The sequence below is a fragment of the Peromyscus leucopus genome, chromosome 3, assembly GCF_004664715.2.
Source record: "Peromyscus leucopus breed LL Stock chromosome 3, UCI_PerLeu_2.1, whole genome shotgun sequence".
Lineage (NCBI taxonomy): Eukaryota > Metazoa > Chordata > Mammalia > Rodentia > Cricetidae > Peromyscus > Peromyscus leucopus.
Genome location: NC_051065.1, coordinates 141931714 through 141954833, shown reverse-complemented (window position 1 = coordinate 141954833; position 23120 = coordinate 141931714). Strand labels below are relative to the sequence as shown.

The 23120-nt window shown below is 39.2% G+C and overlaps 1 protein-coding gene across 1 annotated transcript; it reads left to right on the top strand.

Annotated features, from left to right (window-relative positions):
* The first annotated feature begins 6543 nt into the window (after positions 1 to 6543).
* Positions 6544 to 22805, top strand: Clec12a (C-type lectin domain family 12 member A). The gene is made up of 6 exons (XM_028881485.2): positions 6544 to 6766; positions 9963 to 10061; positions 10596 to 10784; positions 11663 to 11814; positions 14867 to 14973; positions 22328 to 22805. Exons 1-6 carry the CDS (start codon positions 6676 to 6678, stop codon positions 22494 to 22496), a joined length of 807 nt encoding a protein of 268 aa, XP_028737318.1. The 5' UTR covers positions 6544 to 6675; the 3' UTR covers positions 22497 to 22805.
* Positions 22806 to 23120: the final 315 nt, after the last annotated feature.

Below are 23120 nucleotides of genomic sequence, written 5' to 3'. Positions count from 1 at the left end.
GCAGAGAATGTGTGAAAGCAGAATATGGAGCTGGTGGGGTCATGAAAAACCTCAGGTTATTAAACATCTTAAATGCCATAATCTGTAGATATTTGAGGTGTTTGAAGACCATCTACTTATCTAAATATATATTTGACCTTGAAAACATACTTAATATGACTACAAGTTTGCTTTTTTTTTTCTTTTTTTTTTTTCTTTTTTCGAGACAGGGTTTCTCTGTGTAGTTTTGGTGCCTGTCCTGGAACTCACTCTGTAGCCCAGGTTGGCCTCAAACTCACAGAGATCCGCCTGCCTCTGCCTCCCAAGTGCTGGGATTAAAGTATGCACTACCACCGCCTGGCCCAAGTTTGATTTTATAGATGAGTAACTACTAACCTATATTTTTAATTTAAATGAGCTGCATAAACACAATTTATCCCAAAAAAAGTAGAAACATACATATAGTATAACAAAAATAACTTCAATTTTGTATCAATAAACCAAAATCAATACCAATGTAAAATATTTTGAGATTGATAGTAACTTTTTGGATTGAAGTAGATTCAATAATCTACCGTTTCATCTCATCATATCTATACTATATACCCTTTTTTTCTTCAGAAAGAGATCCTTGAGTCTAACTCCCTTTTTAAGCTTTTTTTCCAGACCATGACTAATAGCAACTTGTCACCAACCTCCTCAGACGGTGACAAACATCCATAACCCATCTCTTGGGAATGTTGGTGTTGTTTTCTCTAGACTGCTCTTTGTTGACTGGGGACACTGGGTTCTTTAGGAGGCCGTGGGCAAATCAGGATAATGGTCAGGTCCCAAGAGAGTTAACTGTGCTATTTGTTGTCCAGTCTCTGTGCAAATGGGAAAGTGCAAAGCTTATCTGAAATCCTGGTTAGAGTATTCTGTGAGGCTGGACCATCTCAGCCAGCAGACTTGAAGATGTTCTAAATGCAGAACTCTGAGGAAACTACAGCAGAGGCACTCCAAGAGGCTGGATCACTTAGGCCATGTGATTTTATTGGTGTTTAGTCCCCTTGCTCTTAAAACACATAAACTGTCAAGGGTAACATACATATCTATATCAACAGAAGTATGGAATGTGCAGTATGCACAAGTCAATTAAAGATGATCTTTTGTTTTATGTTTGAGCAGATAAAATGCATCTGTCAATTTTATAAGTCCATTTGGACTGTATAATCAAACTGTAATATAAATCTCTATCCATGCCATATGAAAGTATGACATACAATAATAAGTCATGAGGACTTTGTAGCCAACAAGATTTATCATGTCTCATCTCATCTCTGAGCTGTTCCAGTGTCAAGGGATCAGCATACACAACACCTGTCCTGTAGTCTTTTTTGGCTTTCTTCCCTATGCCTGTGGATGTAGGTGCCCCACATTGGGTGCTATGTATAGGTACAATATTCTGTCCCAAATAACCATACAGAGACTTATTACTAATTATAAATGCCTGGACAATAGTTTAGGCTTGTTACTAACTAGCTCTTACAACCTAAATTAACCCACTTCTATTAATTTACATGTTGCCACATAGTTAATATTTTTTGGTTAAATGAGTAATTAAGGTGTCTCATGGCACAGTTGGCTGGGATTAAGTTAATTAAACAATAGCTATATTTTTCTAATAGAATAGAAAATGATAATATTACAATGGCTTTTATTTGAGTCTCATTTCTTTTCTGACTGTAAATGCTAATTTAAAAATTAATTTGGTTATGGTCTCCTTGATTCCCTTTCATCCTGTCCACTTTTTATCCATTTCCCACAATTTGATTTTCTCCAGCCCCCCTCTTTCAAATGTTCCCATTTATGGACCCAGACAGAGGCCTTTCTTTTTGTATGGTTGCTTGCTGTGGTCTCTTAGCTCTTAAACTGTGTGACTTAGAACTTTTGGTACTTTATTTACCCTTTGGTTTACCCTTGTGTTTCTTCCCCTTGTCTCCTCTGTAACAATCCACAAAGCACATATTGGCATTATTTGTGTTTAACACTGAGAGAGATTTGTAGCTGTGTTTAAGAGGGTCTCTGTGTATTTGACTGCAATCAAGTTAGATAAAGGTTATGAAATATAAAGCATAGACTCACTCCAGATCTCAGGTAATTCATATAAAAATAAACATTTTAGCTAGCTTTTTAACAGAGACTTTGTATGGAACTTGTATCATGAAAATCTTGGATACATCTTGGTCATATAAAATGCCAGATAGAGCATATTTGTCAGTTTGGGTGTAAAGTCCTTACCAATGATCTGTAAACATTCATCCCATGGTGATAACTGATTAAACAAATTTTCCTTGAAAACAGAGCAGTACTCTGCCTGGCTGGTGGCCTTTGCCCTCCCACAATCCAGGGGAGGTTCATTTATTCACTGTTTATTTTTCAATACACATTTAGCCAAGTCCCATATTAGAAGCAGGGCAGTAGACTAGATTGTTTTTCTTTCAATTAAATTTTAAATATATTCTTATTTTTTCTTTAAAATATGAAAAATTATCATTTAGAGAAGGAAGGAACGAACGAATGAACAAATGAACAAATGAAGGGAAGAAGGGAGGGGGGAGGGAGGGAAGAAGAGAGGGAGCTTCCTTACATGTAAGAATCCTGTAAGATATAAAACCCTAAATCTTTGTAGATTCCTTGGAACTTCCCTAGCACCTGGTTTCTCTCTATCTCCATGATGTCTCCCTCTATCATGGTATCTCTTTCATTGCTTTCCCACTCTGTCCCTGTCTCAGCTCAACCATCCAGTTCCCTTATGTTCTCATCACCCCATCCCCTAACCTCCATTGCCCACCCCTCACCCCCAGTTTACTCATGGAGATCTCATCTGTTTCCCCTTCCCAGGGTGATCCATGTGTCTCTCTTAGGGTCCTCCCTGTTAACTAGCTTCTCTGGAGTTGTGGGTTGTAGCCTGGTTATCCTTTGCTTTACATCTAGTATCCACTTATAAGTGAGTACACACCATGTTTGTCCTTCTGAGTCTGGGTTACCTCACTCAGGATGATGTTTTCTAGTTCCATCTATTTGCTTGCAAATTTCATGATGTCATTGTTTTATACTGCTGAGTAGTGACCAGGATCCATTCCTGGTGCATGAACTGGCTTTTTGGAGCCCACTACCTACAGAGGGACCTTGAACAGCCTTGATGCAGGGGGAGGGCATTGGACCTGCCTCAATTGAATATACCAGACTCTGCTGACTCCCGGTGGGAGGCCTTACTGTGTTGGAGGAAGGAATAGGGCATAGGTTTTGGGAGGGTGGCTGGGGGGGGGGGGGAGGGAGATCTGTGGTTGCTATGTAAAATGAATAAAAAAATTTCTTAATTAAAAAAATAAAGTGATAATAGTCACATGTGATGAAAAGAACAAGAAAAACAAAACAAAAAAAACCCCTAAATCTCCTCACACTTTTTCCTGCCAAAAATTTAATTATTAGAAATTGTTTCAAAAACCAAAAGAGTTTGTTACTAATGTCAAATTTTCTATCAACATTCACCTTTTTGTATATTAATTTGTATAACTTTGTGAATTTATAAAATTCACCCCATCCTCTATGATATATATAATATATTTCATGTATATTTACACTTTTTCAGTTTACTGTGGCTATTTTTACTGTGTTTTATTTTGCTGTATATATGTATTTGATTATGATGTAGTCAATTTGTTCATCCTTAATGACTTTTCATATCTTGTTGAGAAAACTTTCTCTACTCAGAGACTTAGCCCACATTCATGTGTTATATTCTAAAATGTGAATGTTTTTATTCTTCCTATAGAAATATTTGATCCCCTGCCAGGAAGAAGGAAAGGCCAATGATTTCCCATCATGGGAGGATACGTGTCTGAAACAAGCAGCTGGGATCTACTTATATCTCAGCTCTCCATCTGCTATGACACCTGTGTGACGTTGGTTGAGGACTATGCTGGTTATAGTTTACTTGCATTCCTGGGAAGGGAATCAAGGTGATAAGAAGAACATCTGTCTTGAAGGCTTGTAAACAGGAAACCACCACTCATGAAGTAGTTAGAAGGAAATAAAAATTATATATTTCTTAACAGTCTTGATAAGTATATATGTGTGTGCATGCACACTTGTATGTATAGGTAAGTGTGGATTTTCATATACAAATATGTAGGGGTACATGTGAACATGCGGCTGGAATCTGCCTTGTGTTTTGAGATAACATCTCTTAGTGGGATCTTAGTGGGGTTTGGTGATCACTAGGTTGGCTAGACAATGTAAAGGAAATCTAGCCAGCTTGAGCATGGCAAACATGGCTCTGACAGGCCTTGCCCTTCTTTCCCATTCCTTCTGCCTTGCTTAAAAACATTAGATTATATTCCTAAAGCTAGCTACCAAGGTTCATTTCCTTATTTGGCCACATCCTCCTCCTGAGGCTGATTATCAAGGTTGGGCTATCAAAGTATTGAAGTCCAGCAATCAAAAGCCCCCTTTGGCTCACCTTATTAATATGTCCAATTAGAATTAAACACCTCATCTTAACGTGGAGTTTCTCCTTTTACTTTTATAAACCACCATTTTCTTATGGGCAATGTCGGTCTCCTCTCTGTGCAAAGGCAGTCCTTTGTCCCCCTCTCCCTTGTCCCCTTCCCCCCCTTCTCCCTAGTCCTCTATTCCCTGACCTTTCCCCATCTGGAGCAAATAAATCTCCTTTGTGCTTAGAACTTGGTCTTGGGGTGTCCTGAGCCGATACTGGTCCTAACACAATGTGACCCTAGGATCCTTCTATGTCCATCTCCCCAGTCCTATGATTACATGTATGACTGCCATGCCATGGGGTTTTTTTGTTTTGTTTTTTGAGACAGGATTTCTCTGTGTAGCTTTGGAGCCTGTCCTGGAACTCACTTTGTAGCCCAGGCTGGTCTGGAACTCACAGAGATCTGCCTGCCTCTGCTTCCCGAGTGCTTGGATTAAAGGCGTGCGCCACCACCGCCTGGCCCATTATTGTTTTAATTCAACTAATATTTATTGAAACTTTTACAAATGATCTTACACTGTTAGTACTTCTAATGTTAAAGCATACTTTCCTGATTTCTCTTCGTAACAGTTTAGAATTTTCTTCAATATCGTTTTGAAAATATGTACTTTATTTGTACTTGTGATTCTTTTGTTTACTTTTGGCAGATGTTGTAGAAAATCTCTTCTGTTTGCTATCTTTTTAAAAATTAAAATTTAATCACACCCCCTCCCATTCTTTTTCTCCCTCCAAACTCTCCCATTCTGTCATTACCTCCTCTCAAATTCATAGCCTTCCTTTCTTTGATAATTATTGTTGTTCATGTCTACACACAGAAATATACACTCACTGAGTCAATCTATTGTTGCTTGTCTGTACATTTTTTTATCATGACAAAGCAGTTAATTTTTATTGAATTAAAAACATTCTCTTTCATAGTTAAAAATAATGCCAACCTATTTAACATTGTTTATGTGTTGATATCATTATTTATGTGTTGATATCACTTAAGAATTCCAAAGAAATATTAGGAGAAGGTATTAAAAAATGGGCACTGCCCACTGATGAGACTCCCATTCTCTAAGGTGAGGTCTCCAAACCCTGGAAAAAACCTAGTTTCTCTGAACAACAATAACAACAGAAAACTGTGAACCTGGGGCTCTGAGCCACAACTGGGAATGTGCATGCTTAGAGCAACAACCTGTGTTTGAGGGCTCTGTGAACAGCCCTGCGGCCAGGAAACCTGAAGCCAGACTTACGTTTTTTGCACAAAGCCTCAATCCATATGAGGTACTTCAATGAGCCACCGAAAAGGGGAAGGAAGCTGGTACCAGCATGACCCAGGTTATGTCTTACAGCTTTGACTGACTATTACAGTTTTGAGTTCATTCATTTACCAGTTACACGGTGGTGGTAGTGCCTTGTGTTATTTATTTAGCTTGTTAGTTATTTCAGGGGTGGTGGTGGTTTGAGACAGTGTCCCTCTAATGTTAGTATTGGCTGTCCTAGAACTCACTATGTAGACCAGGCTATTGTGGAACTCACAGAGATCCATCTGCTTCTGCCTCTCTAATGCTGGGAGCAAAGCTCCTGTTAATCTAACCAGAACCTTTGTACCAGAAAGAAAGCATGGTCCTTCATCGCCTATTCCTCCTGTGTCATCATAGTGAATGTTCAGTTCTGACTAAGCCAGGCTTTCTCTGGAGACCTTGACCATCCTACACAGGGCACCTTGCATGTCCACTGCCGTTCCATCAGCGAGCATTTAAGAACTGAGTTATTCCAATCATTTTCTTGCTAGAGGGTTTAATCCTATGCTGTGTCTGCACCATGTGGTAGAAATGAATTGTGCAACTTGCACAATACAAATATTATCCAAACAAAATTCCAAAAATTACTTTATGTAGAAATGAGAAAAAGGAAGACATATGAGGAAGAAAGATGTTTCCTCTTTTGATTCTTATCTGTTCTTGTCTGAGGCTACAGACAGTCTGTGGCTCTTGGGCACATATTTGAGAGACTGACGCAATGGGTTTCTAAAAAGAACTGCTATCTTGTGAGACTAGCTTCAGTTTACACACAGAAGTTTTAAAATTCCAGATAGACTCATTCAGCTTTTCGCCCTCTCTCACCTTTTTCAAAGGACAGTTTGTGGAGCTTTCTTTGACTATTCATCAATGTCTGAAGAAACTGTTTATGCAAATCTCAAATTCCAGGACTCTGATAAGAAAGAAAATACCCAGAAGTCTAAAAGATGTGGGAGAAAAGGTAAGATTTTGAGCCATGGATGTAATGTAAGGCTGTGGCAGTGGCTACAGCCTTACACTTCAAATACAGTAATTATTCAGTGCAAATTTTTAATTAAGCCTTTTATTTAAATCCAAAGTACAAAAGTGATTATAAAGATTTTTTCCTTTAAGGCATAAATCACTGCAATAAAACACTCTGTATTTTACATTACAATTTTTTTTTTAAGTACTAAAAATTGGTACATGGAACAGGATGCTATTTTCTTTCTTTCTTTTTTTTTTTTTTTTTTGGTTTGTCGAGACAGGGTTTCTCTGTGTAGCTTTGCACCTTTCCTGGAACTCACTCTGTAACCCAGACTGACCTTGAACTCACAGAGATCTACCGGCCTCTGCTTCTCAAGTGCTGGGATTAAAGGCGTGGGCCACCACTGCCCAGCATGGATGGTATTTTCAAATGTAGGGGTTTTTTTTTGTTTGTTTTCAAGACAGGGTTTTTCTATGTAGAAATGCTGGCATTTTATTATGAAGGGTCTATTTTTGTTTTTGTTGTTGTTGTTGTTGGTGGTGGTGGTGTGTGTGTGTGTGTTCATTATATGAAGTCATGGAACTAGGACTATACATTGTGCAGGAACGTAATGGACTTACGTGTTCTTCTTTTTATGGTTTTGAAAAGTAAAATGCTTACAGAGTAGGAGAAAGAGAAAGAGAGAACACTTTGTGCACACGTGTATGTATGTGTGTGTGTGTGTGTGTGTCCAGAAAGAACACTTATTACCCAGCTTATTTCCTCATTGTTCATGGAGCTGGTTCTGGTCCAAGTCTCTTGGGGTTTCCTTGTGTTATCCTAGCATTCAGATCTCTATTCGTCATTTTAAATTTAGATTAAATTTAATGTGTGTGTGTGCGCGCGCGCATGTATACGTGTGCTTAGGTATGTGTGTTTGCACTAGCCACAGTGCATGTGTGGAGGCCCCAGGACATCCTGAGGACTCAATCCTCTCCTTCCACCATGTGAACCACCAGGGATTTAGCTTAGGTTGTCAGGCTCGCACAGCAAGTGCCTTTACCCCCTGGGCTGTCTCATGGCTTCCTGTCTCTGTTCTTTCCCTGCTGTCCTTTCCTACTGTCCTCATGACGCTCTTCTAAAATTACTTTCTTTGCCAGGCACGAGGGAGCTGTTCTCTAACCTCAGCTACTAAAGAGGCTGAGGCAGGAGGGTTACAAGTTCAAGACCTGAGTTCAGAGTCAACCTGGGCAGTTAGTTTAGTGAGATCCTGTCTCAAAATGAGAAGTAAAGAGAGAGTTGAGTATATAGAGCTCTTGCTGAGCATGTGTGAGGCTCTACTTTCAACACAATGTGACACAACACACCACAACCTAAGTGAAATTCCTTCCCACTGGGCGTTCTCCATGACACATCTTCTCACTCCCACTGTTCCTGCGGTTGAACTGGTTGCTTGTCCTGACTTCTTGCTTACACTCTTTGATGGTTCACTCAAGGGCACTTTACAGCTCTCCTTCTCCTCTAAGTCACCCCCTGCCTTTCAGCCTCCAGTCCCATGGCCTCCAAGTATCCCCTTAGGACCTCCCCCAGTCGTCTAAAGGAAACTCAGCACCTGTCCCACTCTTGCACAGGCTCCATTTTAAACCCCCCTGAACAACTCTTCTCATACAGGACAATCTATCTTTAGCTACTCTCAACGTATTCTGTTCCTCAAATAAAAAAAATATCTCCCCTAAATTATGGTTTTTGAGGTGGGTGCTCTTACTGTCACGTTCTTCACAAGAATTCTGCACATTTCTTCCCCATATCCGTGACATCTGAACCACATAATTTCTAAAATATGAGTTTCAAATGTCTATCTACCTATCATCTATCTATCTATCTATCTATCTATCTATCTATCTATCTATCTATTTTCCTGTCTATCATTACTTTATCAATCATTCAGCTGTTTGTTTCCTATCACTTTAAAATGCATCTACATGACACCATAAACATGCACACCTTACTACTTTGATTTATTAACAGCCACAACAGTGTCCAGTATCTAAATCTGATAACTTTTAAATAATTGAATACATACAAAAAATGAGAAAATAATTTTGATGAAAGATAGCCTATGACTTTGTATTTTAAACTTCAGATAAGGACTGGAACATTTATAGTACTTTCACTAACAATAATATTAAGAAATTGAGTTTTATATTTTATATGTCACTTTTGTGAGAATTTACAACATTGTTATGCTATCAGCTGTTGATATAAGACAAATTTCAGGAACAGAGAAAGAATATTAGGTAATTCTTGAATTACTTTCTTGAGACAGTCTTTACATATATCCATACATAGAGATAATTTAAGTCATATAATCCCTTAAAAATAATTCACAATGTAAGTTTTATAACCTTCTAGGAAAATGGTGTAGTCTGTGATTCATTGGTCAGAAAATAATAAAATCTTTCCATTACAATGTTTTGCTGGAAAATCACAGACAATATTGAAAAATTTGGAATGAGAACTGCAGATCCAGACTAGGCGAGGAGGAGAGCTGACGAGGGATGCCGGAACAGAGTGATAGCCCGCTTTGCCGTTCTGTATCTCCACTCTTGGCATTCGAGAGGAGTGCATTAACAACTGGAACTGCTTCTTGTCAAGCCTCACCTCTGCATTCCAAGAGACTCCCCAGACTGACTTGGCTTCCCTCAGCCTCCAGACACTCACTTTCCACAAATGTATCCATGGATACACACACTCACTATCTGTACTCTCCATTCCCTTCCTCCTCTCTATTTTCTAAACTTTATCTTTACTTTTTGTATCTTTCATCAGTCTAGGGTTAACATCTTTGTCTATGAGACTGCCCTCTCATACAAAAGAACTTACTGAATGCTTCTTACTTTAAAAAAAATCACTGCCTTGATCTTATTGGTAAGAAATTTAAGACATCTCATGAACAAAAAAATCTGGAGTGTAACACAGCATAGTCAAAGGCCTCAAAATAAAACCTGATGTCTTACTTATGGTTTCCTATCCGATTATTCTTGAAAATAAGTTAAAGTCTTTTAGTTTTTAGCAAAATACTTTTCATTACAAAATACATAGTAAAAAGAAATGAGGGGAGGATGACTGACTGACTGACTGAATGAATGAATGAATGAATGAAATTAGTGTGAGCTGCTTCTCAAATGCTACGCTCTTTTTCTTTTCACAGTACCTTCTTCTCCATCCCATTCACAGCATAACACAGTCTTGATTCTGACTCTTCTGTGCTTTCTGCTGCTCGTTGGACTGGGGGTCTTAGGAGGATTGTGTATGTATCATCCCATTCTTTAAAATGAACATTTAAATTTAATTAAAATACATTTGTATCATTCCCTCCTTTTCCCTCTAATCCCTCTCATGTCCCTGCCTGCTCCCTCTCAAATTCATAGCCTCCTAATCTTTAATTATTTTTGTTACATAGTTATATAAATAAGTATATAAATGCAACCTGCTGAGTTTGTGTAGTGTTGCATATATATATATGTATTTGTAAATGTATGTATCTATATAGGTATTTTCGGACTGGTTTAGAATGCTATGAGTTGTTGAATCCACGTTTATTCTTGGAATTAAGGCTTTATGCCCCAAAGAGGTTCCTATAACATAGTCCATAGACATACACTCTATCTCCTCGAATAAATCCAATAGAGAGGCCTTTTCCTACCACTTTAATATTTTAATACTATTTCCGAAGAAAGAATTCACCAAATTTCTAAAGGTGATAGAATAACTGAGAATTTATAAGGTTTTTAAAATCATCTACTATTTTCTTTTCTTCTCTGTCTTTAAAATAATCCTGGAGTTTATACAACTTTGAAGACAGAAATGATAAAATCAAATCAACTACAAAACATCAAGGAAGAACTTCAGAGAAATGTTTCCCTACAGCTGATGCACAATTTCAACAGCTCCAAGAAAATCAGGAACCTCTCTGCCATGCTGCAAAAGACAGCCATCCAGCTGTGTCGTGAGCTGTGTAAAAAGGAACCAGGTAACCTTATATTGCTCTCAAAACTATTTCCTGGACCACAAACTAAACCTTAGGGTCCTTTAAGAATCACTTCCTTATGGAGCCAATATTAAACGTGGAATTAAATGTGTTCAGTAAATGAGTCATTGATATTTCTCCATAGTTAGGGGAAAAACATGAAAGGAGAAATAATTAGACTGCCAATTTATAAGGTTCTGACACTTACATACTGAAGCATCAGACAGTATACTCAGTTTCTCTGATCTGCAGTTTATTCCCCTTGTTCTGGGCACAAAGCTCAAGAGGTGGTAAGTAAGGAAGGATGCCTCTTTATACATGACCCCATTCCTAAATTTCAGCTAGTGCTGAAGGAGTGAAAGATTCTGGCAAAGAAATGAAGCGATGTATGGACCCGGGGAAAGGAGTGTTATCTTTCGGTGCTTTTGTAGTTTTTGTGGCTAAACTATGTTCCCGTGCTTCTAAGGTACCTCTTCAACACTCTGGAAGTTGAAAGCCAAAGACACACCTGCTGGAGAAAGCCAGACCAATGTGACTCTGTGAGCCTGGTTTTTACTAGACAGCATTTGCTGTGATTAATTTTTAGAGTCATAAGTGAAAAACAAACAAACAAACAAACAAACAAAAAACAAATGAAAACTACCCAGGTTTCCTAATGATGGACAATACGTTTGAATCTGGCCAGGTACTTGAACATTTTTGTTTGCCCAAGTTTTTTGTTATGTTTCTAGGGTGATGTATAGTGATATAGAGGACTTGATTTCTTTCTCATCGACCTAAAGAGAAGAAACACAGCAAATCTTGTCACTGTTACACAGACAGTAGAGAAATAGTGGTCAAGGGTGTTCATACAAACCTGTAACACTCTGCCCTCCTTCCAGAGCACAAATGCAAACCTTGTCCAAAGGGTTCAAAATGGTTCAAGGACAGCTGTTACTCTAAACTTGATGGGTTTGGAACATGGCAAAAGAGTGAAATGCTCTGTTCAGCTCGGAATGCCAGCCTGCTGAAGATTAAGAACAGGAATGAGCTGGTAAGGTTCCATGTCTCTGTTCACTCAGAACGGAATCCCTTCACATCGTGAAATATGGGGTGAAGAAGCATGTGTTGGGAAGACACACAGTGACCCATTCATGACTCAGGATTGTTTTCGCTGCCTGGGGAGGGGACTGGGACTTGCACATTTGTCTCAGGAAAATCACCGTCAGGCTAAAACACACACAGCTTTAGCTTAAGCAGAATCTTAGAAGCTGGAAGATAGGCAAGTAGACCAGGGACTCCCAGAATCCTCAGGCCTGTCTGGTTCCAAGTTGGAAGTGTAGGAGCAGGTTTCTGTGTATGCCCTCAGAATAGTTATCACCACCCCATAAAAACCACACAGGAGAATATCTTTATTATCAATATATTGTGTTTTTTATTGACAAGGCAAAAAAGCCAGGTTAAGACAGCTAGGGTGATATTTGCTCAAATAAGTATACTGGGTTGATAGAGAGGAGGCAAATGTTAAATAGACATATTACACAGAGATTTTAGGACCAATGAAAAGTCAATTCTCTGGTTTGTTTATTTGTTTATGTCTAAATCAGTGGTTATAAACCTTCCTAATGCTGGAACCCCTTAATACAATTCCTCAGGTTGTAGGAGCCCCCAACCATAGAATTATTTTCGTTGCTACTTCATAACTGTTATTTTGCTACTATTATGAATTGTAATGTAAATATCTGATTTTTCTGATGCTCTTATGCGACCCCTGTGAAAGAGTCATTCTATCTCCAAAGGGATAATGACACTCAGGTTGAGAACTGCTGGTTTGAACAATGTCTTTTTGTGTCACTTATTAGTAAATAGTTCTGGTCTCTCACATAGTAATCCTTTATTATTTTCTTTCTTTCTTTTGAGACAAATCTCACTTAGTAGCCCTGGCTTATCTCAAACTCACAGCAATCCTCCTGCTTCAACCTCCCAAGCACTGAAATTACCTGTGTGAGCCACTTATCCTAGATTGTAGTCATTTATCTTGGAGTAAAAATATATCCCTTAGCCGGGCAGCAGTGGTGCACGCCTTTAATCCCAGCACTTGGGAGGCAGAGCCAGGTGGATCTCCGTGAGTTCAAGGCCAGCCTGGTCTACAGAGCGAGATCCAGGACAGTCACCAAAACTACACAGAGAAACTCTGTCTCGAAAAACCAAATCTATATATATTTATCTCCCCTAAATGGCTCAGCTTCTCTACCATAAGAAACTGAAAGACCCCCAGGGGAGATCTTCCCTCAGGAGAGACCCCAAACCCAAGGAACACGCCGAAACCACGGATCAGATGCAAACAGCAAGAGGGTTTATTTAGATACACAGGTACCTGGGGCGAAGTCTCTCGGAGGACTTGCATGCCTTCCTAGGGCAAGGGGGACCTTTTATAGGATCCCAGGGGCAGAGGCGCGGTTACAGAAGCAAGAAGCATAGTTACGGGGGGGCGGGGGGGGCAGCCATAAATATCCTGATTTGACTCAACGGTTTTTCTCCCAAGGCCGGTAGCCGACCACAGTTATCTCTCTCTCAAGGCCGGTGGCCGACCATAGCTATCTCTCTCAAGGCCGGGTGGCCAGCCATAGTTATCTCTCTTAAGGCCGGATGGCCGGCCACAGCTGTGAACTCCTGTTTTTCTGGTTCTTGCCTTTTAGTATGGCGTTTCTTAGGCTAAGTTATTGGGGGGGGGGGCATTTCATCGGCCCAACGCCCCATGTCCTCATAATGGAGTGGGGGTCTTTCAAAACTTTGTCATCTTTTATAGGAGAAGGGACTTTGATTGATTATTCTGTTTCATTGACCTTTCTCAAGTAATCATTCATAATTATTTATTATTAAAAAGACAACTGGCTTTAACAGAAAAACACATGTAACTTTGGGCAAAGCATCCTGTGCTGCTAACTCTGGGCTCTGTAGTTATTGCTGTTCTCTGACTTTATTGTATTGTTCTCTTTTTCTGTTAAGTCTAACTTGTAGTCATTAGCCATATCCTTTGCTCAAGACTGAATATTCACTACCTAAATATTTAGATCAGGAAAATTGTTAAGCTTTTCATATGAAGGTTATTCAATGAATCAGTAGGTCCTTCTATCACCAGTGGGGAAGGCTGAAGAGATCTCAGAGGCGTCAACCCAAGGTCGCCAAGGTCTTGTAGCCATCAAACAAAGAACTCCCACACAGTGAAAAGTTGAAACATTTTATCAGAAAGCACAAGTAAACCACCAGGAGAGATGTGAGCGTCTCAAAGGAGGGTATCATCCCTGGGAATTTGGATGGCTTGTCTTATGAGAAGTTTTACTGGGAGAAAAGAGACGTTCATGGGTGTAGGAGGGGAGATTCTGGAATGAACTAGGATTGACCCGGATTGACCCTTTCTGTTCTTACACAGGTGGGGTTGGGTATGTTGTGATACTAGATGCATGATGGGAGTGGCACTTTATGCAAGCCTCATCAGACCATAACAGGGAAGCAAAGGACTGTTTCAGTTACCAGGGTTAGCAGCCATGGTCCTGATTAGCTTGGGATGGTGCTGGTTTTTACTGTTTGAGCAGATGCAGGATGTCCTGCCATAACACAGCTCTGTGATTGCATCAGCCTCCAGGCACCGGAGTTTCCTTCTCATTTTTCCCTGTCTACACAGCAGGCCCACTTTGAGGAAACTGTGCTGTAAAAATGCTAACATCTTAAAAAGCACTTTGAATTTCTTTTAAATAACATTGAGAAGTGGTAATGCTACACCAAAACTATAATGTTAAAACAGAAGTCTGCACTATGGGATCCTGTGAGGTAGTATACAGACTTAAGAAACAGCTGGACGATAGTGGCGCACGCCTTTAATCCCAGCACTCGGGAAGCAGAGGCAGGAGGATCACAGAGACCCATCCAGGATGTCTGTGAGTTCAAGGCCAGCCTGGTCTTCAAAGCGAGTTCCAGGAAAGGCACAAAGCTACACAGAGAAACCTTGCCTCGAAAGAAAAAGAAAAAGAAAAAAAAAAGAAAAAGAAAAAGAAAAAGAAAAGAAAAGAAACAGCGTATTAAACAGGCCTTCTCTGTTTCTTTAGGAATTTGTAAAGTCTGAGGGGTTAAATGGTTATTGGCTGGGGCTGTCGCCCAGAAAGAATTATTTAAGATCCGAGATACTGAATGAGAACATGTTCCTCTCTGTTGGGTAAGTCTCTGTTCTTGCTGGATTTTTATGGTTACATGTGAGTGGGCACATTTCTTCAGGAGCTTGGCAGAGAGCCTTTTAAAGCAGCATAAGCTGACACCACATCTTTAAAGGCAACTGTCCTCCAGGCTTCTGTGATGTATTTGAATATTTAGAAAATTGCCATACATGTCTTGTCATTAGTTTGGTAAGTCTCCAATAACCTACAGTAATCAAATTATGAATTTTTTCTGTAATTAATGCTTATAGTTAAGATTGCAGAAGCTGAAACCATTCACTAGACACCTTTAAGTACATAATATTGTTCCATATTCTGGAATTCAAAGATGAGTGAATGGAAGGTTGACAAAGCTCTAAATTACTTACTCTTAGACTGTATGTATATGTTTGTGTTGAGGGTGCATGTGCATGTGTCTTTATGTGTATGTGTGTGGTGTACATGTGTAAGATGAATTGCTAAACTGTCTTATTAATAAAAAACCCAGAGCCAGATACTGGGGTAAAATCTGAGAGATCAGAAAAGCAGAAAGAAGCCAGCCATGTTCTTACCACTTGAAAATCCTCAGCCAAAGAGAGCTGCTTCCTGTATACCCAGGCCTATATGCCTTTCTGTTCTGCATTTCACTTCCTCTCTCTGCCCAGCTACATCACTTCCTCTCTGTCTGTACAGACCTCTGTGGTTAGTGCTGGGATTAAAGGGGTGTGTTACCATGCCTGGCTCTGTTCCCAGTGTGGCCTCGAACTCACAGAGATCTGGATGGGTCTCTGCCTCTCTAATGCTAGGATTAAAGGCATGTGTGCTACCACTGCCTGACTTCTATGTTTACTATAGTGGCTGGCTTTTTCCTCTGATCCTCAGATAAGCTTTATTAGGGTGCACAATATATTGGGGGACACAATGTATTACTACATACATGTGTGTATGGTGCATGTGTGTATGTGTGTGTGTGCTGTGTGTGAGAGAGATGTGTGTGTATGTGTATGAATGTGTGTGTGTGTTCAGTGGAAATCAGAGTGGTTATTGCCCTTCTCTGACTGTTAGATTGTTCTTTTTTTCTGTTAAGTCTGGCTTGTAGTCATTAACTGCCTCCTTTGCCCCAGACTGAATATTCTCTGAATAACTTTGGTGTTATTTTTCAGGTGATCTCCACTTTTTGTTTTTGAGGCAGAAACTCTCAGTGGTCTAGAACTCCCCAAGTAGTCTAGGTTGCCAGAGATCCCCAGGGATCTGCTTGTCTCCCCAATGCTAGGATTGATTATAAGTGTGTGCTCCCACGCTCAGATTTTATCCATGGGCTCTGGGGATTGAACTCAAATCCTTATGCTTGCTAGTCAAGGACTCGACTGAACCATCTCTATAGCCCTAAAGTGGAGACTGTTGAGAGCACTATTTGAAGACTCACTGGACGAACATTATAGTGTGAAAAATAATGTGAACTTCCCCATAGACTGCATGAATTTATAAGTATCTTTATAACTTGCTAACATATTTAGGAAGCTGTTTATAAATATATGGCAATAACTGGATTTGTACTTTGTATTTGTTCTGCTTTTTATTGCAAACAAATTAAGGCTTTATTTACAACAATGTGAAAATTCCACTTGTATTTATAATCCATGAAATTTGGGAAACAGGATCTGAGATGAGAAATAGAAACTTTAGTATCAGTCTGCTGGATAATTTTGCAGGACCCACATTCATCACAAGGTGCACAAGCGTGCTGTGCTCACAGAAGCTATAGCAAGGTGTCGGAGCCCTTGATCTGGAGTTACATGTAGTTGTGAGCTGGGTGCTGGGCCTGAACTTGACTTCTCTGCAAGGGGAGTGTGTACTTCACCCACTGAGCCCTTTCTCCAGCCCGGTTACCCCTCTGTCTGTCTGTTTCCGTCTGTCTGTCTGTTTCCATCTGGGCGTTGAATCCAGGATCTTGCACTCAATATGCAAAAATGCTAGCATCCTGTTGCATTTCGACCCCCAACCACATACGTGTGAGTTTAGGACACACTGAATAGGAAGGCAGGCAGGGCCCACCTTGCTGAAAGTCTACCATGCTGAGACTAGACACTGTGATTTCGGCATACTCATCACCACTTTGTCAATTGTCAGGAATGGATCCAACTGAGACTGTACTAATGCTAAAATTATGCAATTGTGGGCAATTAAGGATGATTGGCAAAGAGCGTGTAACAATTTCTTAGGAGAAATTAACAACAAATACCTGAAAAGTAAGTGGCTTCAATTTATAGAAAGAACCAACTGGATTCTTCCCTGCATAGTGAAAAAAGCACCCTCAGCCCTAACACACAACTTTCCCTGTTTTCCATTCTGATGTTCAAACATCCTTGTAATACACAGCCTGACTCAGTTTAGCAGTTTTTTTTTTCCACAATCAAATGCCTTTCAGCAGCTGTAGTCCCTACTTCATTAGCATTTAAAAAACTTAAAGTAAGTGAAGCATTATGTAATCTATCGCTGGGGGTCCTCATATTCTCCTTCTTTTTAAAAAGCATCTCTTTTAGAGTGTGATTAGATCTTTCAACAATTGCCTGTCTTGTAGGATTATACAGTATCCCTATAATGTGTTTTATGCTATAATGTACAAAAAAAAAAGTTTCATTTTATTGGGAACATAAAAGCAGGGCCGTTATCAGGTTTAATTTGCAGTTGGTGTGACCATTTAGCCATTGCCTCTAACAAATGTGTAATTACAGAATCAGCCTTTTCAGAACTGAAGGCGGATGACCACTGAAATCCAGAGAATAGATCAATGGTATAATGAGTCTATTTAAATTTTCAAATTCTATTAAATGAAATACATTCATTTGCAGTAAAAATAAATATTTGCAATTTATTTTTGTGTCTGTGTACTTTTAGGGTTACTTCCTGCAGGTAAAGGAACTTGATTATACAAAGAACAAGTAGGACAGGTTTTTGGGTTTTTTTTTTTTTGTAATTTTCTTAGCTTGTTGACAAATAATGGAAAATTTTTTTCCGTTAGCCTTTACTATTAACATGATGTTTCTTATGAAATTCTGAAGCTTTTAATACACTTCCTATCAGTAATTATATTATCAGTCAATAATTATATTAAGAGATTCTTTAACGTGTAAACCATTAAAATGACATAAAGCTCTGATTTTTAAACCGAATCTTATGGACTTTGAATTACTTTACTTATGGTTCCTGCTTTATAACCAACCATTTCTAATTTGTTTGTGTCAGTATAAAATGTAAGAGACTCAAAAATAGGTGCTTTTTCCACTATGCAGGGAAGAATTTGTTCAGTTCTTTTTATAAATTGACGTCACTTACTTTTAGGATATTTGTTGTAAATTTCTGCTAAGAAATTGCTACAAGTTTTTGCCAATCATCATTAATTACCCACAATTGCATAATTTCAGCATTAATATAGGGTACTACAATCTCAGCTGGATCCATTCCTGACAATTGATGAAGTCTTATTCTTCCTTTTATAATTAATTCAAACCTTTTCTATAAAGTTTTTTTAACTTTTTACTTTGTTTGTGAGCTAGTTAAATTCATTCTACAGTATTATCCTCCCTTTGCGTAATGAGTCCAGTAGGGGAATGGGCAGGAGGTAATATATACATCCAGTTGTGAGAGCCAATTGATTCCCATAGGCGTTTTGTAAATTTTGTTCTACTTGGGCCAATTCCTTTTCTGCTTCAGTTGTTAATTCTCTTGGACTGTTTAAATCCAAGTCACCTTGAAAATTTTGAAGCTAATTACTTAATCCTTGAATAGTCAGTCCAATGGTAGATCGCAGTCAATTAATATTACTCACTAATTTTTGAAAATCATTGAGTGTGAATTGATCTCTCCTAACTGTACCTTTTGTAGCTAGATTTACTGTTTACTTAATTTAAATCCTAAATAATTAAGAAAATCTCCTCTTTGTATTTTTTCAGGAGCAGTATGTAATTCCCAACAGAGTAAATTTTTTTTGTACTACATTGAACTTTTGTTCTAAAGTGTCTGTATCAGACGCATCCAATAAAATATCACCCATATAATGGTAATAATGGGTTGAGGAAATTGTTTATGGACCATTTCCAGTGATTGATACACAAATATTGACATAAAGTTGGATTGCTTAAGTCAACCCATTTCTATTCATCTATAAGTTGCCACGTTGCTCGTGGCTTACCGGTACCTTACATCTCACTTTCCATGGCGGTGGCTGGCAGCGGCTGGCAGTGTCTTTCCGCCTGCACCTTCCACTTCCCAGAATTCTCTTCTCTCCTTGTCCCGCCTATACTTCCTGCCTGGCTACTGGCCAATCAGTATTTTATTTATTAACCAATCAGAGCAACACATTTAACATACAGAACATCCCACAGCATTGATCAGATGATCAAAAGAAGATAACATATTCCATGCAATCAATGACTAATACTTCTGGAAATTCAAACAGGATTGGTTTTGTACTTTATGCCCTAATTGCAATTTTTTGCCATTTTTTTTTTGCCCTAATTGTCCTAATTTTTTACCAGAAGTTGGGCTTGTTTTCGTTTTTTTTATTTCTCCCACTAGTGGACCATTGATTGATAATGAGTTATTCCTGGTATTGGGGGGGTCGGGGGGAACCAAAAACATTTAAGCCAAAATTAAACAAACAAACAAGAAAATTCTAGTTCTGGGCCAGCTGTGCTAACTCATGATGAAGCAGTTAAGCCCTGCCCATCATTGTTTGAAATTCAAATGCCACCTCTCTGGGCTGGCAGAAAGAGCTGGCATGCAGCATGTGGCAGCCAGAGAGCTCTGAGTTCCAGTTATCATTAATGTCTTCATTTTATTGGAAAGAGCCTTCTCTGTTCTTCTATGCCTACTGGGAAAGGGCTTTTTTCTTTCTTTCTTTCTTTCTTTCTTTCTTTCTTTCTTTCTTTCTTTCTTTCTTTCTTTCTTTCTCTCTCTCTCTCTCTCTCTCTCTCTCTCTCTCTCTCTCTTTTTCTGTCTTTCTTTCTTTCTTCCTTTTATTTATTTATTTTTTTATGGGGTCTTTTTATTTCTAGGCCTTGATTTAACATTTTTCTTTCTTCTACAGGGAAAATCCTTTTTTTCTTGATTAAACATTTCTCCTTTTCCCATTGAGAAATTTTCTTTTCTTATTTCCTTTCCTTCCCTTTTCTCTACTTAAAAGGGCCTTTTCCCTTGATTTATTCTTTGTCCTGGGAGCCATGTTACTTGTTGCCAATTCTGAGCTGGGGGATTTAATTTCCCAGTGACCCTGCCAAACCCTGGAATCCTCATACTCTAAGAGCACACCTTTTTTTTTAAACCTTCAGTTCTAGAGCACCTGAGTCCCTTCTTTCTCCAAGACCCATGATGTTGGGCACCAAGTGTTGGTGTTGTGTTTTTCTGTGGGTCCATGGAAGAAATTGGGTCACTCCAGGATGAATTTTGGCTTAACAGCAGTAGGGGGGCCAGTTTCTGGTGACCTGACTGCTATTGCTTTCCAAAAGCCATTTTTTTAAAAAATTGTTATTCAATCTACACCTTGGCAAATCAATTTCTGCATACCAAAACCTCTTATCTGAAGCTCCCAAAGGAAACAAATGCAAAAGCAATTTTCAGCCACAAGACCTCTTGGTTTTCTGAGTTCTTTTGCAACTAAGTTTTTCAGAGGCTTTGAACTTTTCAGGAAGAACTCAGATAAGCTTTAAACACTTCAAACAAAAAGCAGCTTTTACAAAAGATAGCAGTCACAAAAGACCATTCAAAGCCCAGGTGCTAACACTCTGAATTCAAGCCAACTGCAAAGCCCTGTGGGATCTTCCTCTACAATAAGTGAATAAGAGCAGTGGATGTTTGATGTGATCAAACAATCCTTAAATAATAAGTGTAAAAATATGGGGTGTGTGTGTGTGTGTGTGTGTGTGTGTGTGTGTGTGTGTGTGAAATTTTGTTATTCTCAATGTTATTGTTTGGGGGCCTTTTCTGGAGGACGATGATGTTTACTTAGATATCATAAAAAAAAAAAAACCTTTTTTTTCAACACTTATTTTACTTTTAACTATGTGTCTCTGTGTATATCTGTTTATATGAGTATTCACACATGATTTCAGGTACCTATGGTAGCCAGAAGCATTGTAAACCCCAGAGCTGGAGTTATAGGTTATAGGTTATGGAGTTATAGATGGTTGTAAGCTGGAAGCTGAACTCAGGTCCTCTGGAATCTCCATTTTAGCCACAGGGCCATTTCTCCAGCTCTCTGGAAACCTCATTCCTGAAAATCTAACTTGCTACATTCTCGCACTGCCTTATGTGTGGACCTGACTGGAGTGGCAAGGGAATGAAGAAAAGACAGGCACACATGAACGCACAGAAAGTCTGGGCTCTCTGATGGAAAAGCTGAGGCACCTCAGAAGTTCAGTGTGTTTATTTTCTACTGTTGGATGTGGGGGATGTTACTTCATACAGATAAACCAGGAAGCAGGTTTAGTTGATCTCAGCAGGAGCAATCTCTGAAGGGGCACACTCTCCAGGCCACAAACAACCAAGGGAGAATGTTATGGTGGACATTTTCTACACCATCAACATCTGCACATGGACCAGAGGAAGGGTTTGCCATCCCTTTGAGCCTCACCCTGAGGAGGGCAGGTGGAGGGGGGAAGGGAGGGTAGGGAGGAAGACTCACCATCCCTTTGAGCCTCACTCCAGGAGGACTAAGGCTTTGCCATTTCACTGTGGGTATCAGGCCGCGGTCCTCAACATGCCTGGCTCATGTCAGTAACACACACCCACTTAAGCCTTCACACACTCAGGGCTTCTTTTGCTCCCCACATTGACTGAGGAAGTTATTTGATGACCATTATTAATGGACCCAAGAATCAATGCTATGTTTATCAAGAAAATGTTTTAAATTTATAAATAGGTATCTATGATCACTCATCCAATGTTACAAACTACTAGTCAGAATGGAGTACCTGAGACCTTGCTAGAAGGAAATGCCACATTAGAGATGATCCAGGACTTAATGTTTCCTAGATTAGTTTTATTCTAGCTTGGGTCATTATTATGAAAACACTTGGTGAGGATAGTGCCGAAGTTTCACTACTGAAAAAGTTAAGGTGGAGAGTTAGGATGTGGCATTATTGTGAATCATATCAGCCATGGGAAGAGAGGCTAAATCTGGAATTAAGTGACAGAAAATATTTCAGACATAGAAAGTTGAGAAAACAGGGTTTCATATCACGTGTATGTACCCCCAATCATCAACTCAAATTTGACTTAGACAATAGACCATAAAAACAATAATTTTATGTTGAAAATTCTCCTCTGTGGGTGTAATCAAAATATAACTTGCCAAGTGTACTTATTTTTCTCTTACAGGTTTGAAAGAAGCGCATATGACTTACGTAAAATGTACTGTGGATATATAGAAGGAATATATGTTCATTATACATACTGCACTCTGGAGAAAAGTATCATATGTGAGGAGACAGCCGGCAACGTACAGGTGGAAAGTGTACTGAATGACCTTCCACAGGAAAGCGGGTAGCTGCTGCAGGTGATTAGCTCTAGCTACTGTCCTGCTGTGGTGGTTTGAAGGAGAATGGCTGCTGCAAGCCGCAGGAAAATGTAATGGAATCCAGCTACTATCACAAAAGCTGCTACTTGGAAATGTCAAGGACTTTTCTGAAGGTTGAGCCATGGCTTAAGATGTCTTGATGATATTTTAGCTTTTGTATATACATTAGCCAATTCTTGCAATGTGCTATATGTATGTTATAAGTGCTTCCAAGAACTCCTAGCAGTGTATTTATCTAAAATACCTATCAGGCATCTAAGGCCAAATGATCTCCTGAACTCCGGTAACACCCTTATAGAAACAACACCTGTCTCTTGGGACAGGCAGATAGCTTTATTTCTCATGCAATTTAAGCTAAGACCCTCCTTTCTTATATAGCCTTAGTAACATTATAGACTCCTAACTTCTTACCTATTCTCTTCTAGGAATGTAGATTGAACACATAAATTCCCTTTTTTATATACTAACTGATCTTAGCTCTCAGTTGACCTCCTCCTTTACCACTCTCTTTTTGGGTTGTAAAAGAAAGCCTGAAGGTCACTGCCTTAGGAAAACTTGTCTGCCTTTATGATCCTGTAAGAATTCAAGCCTGGT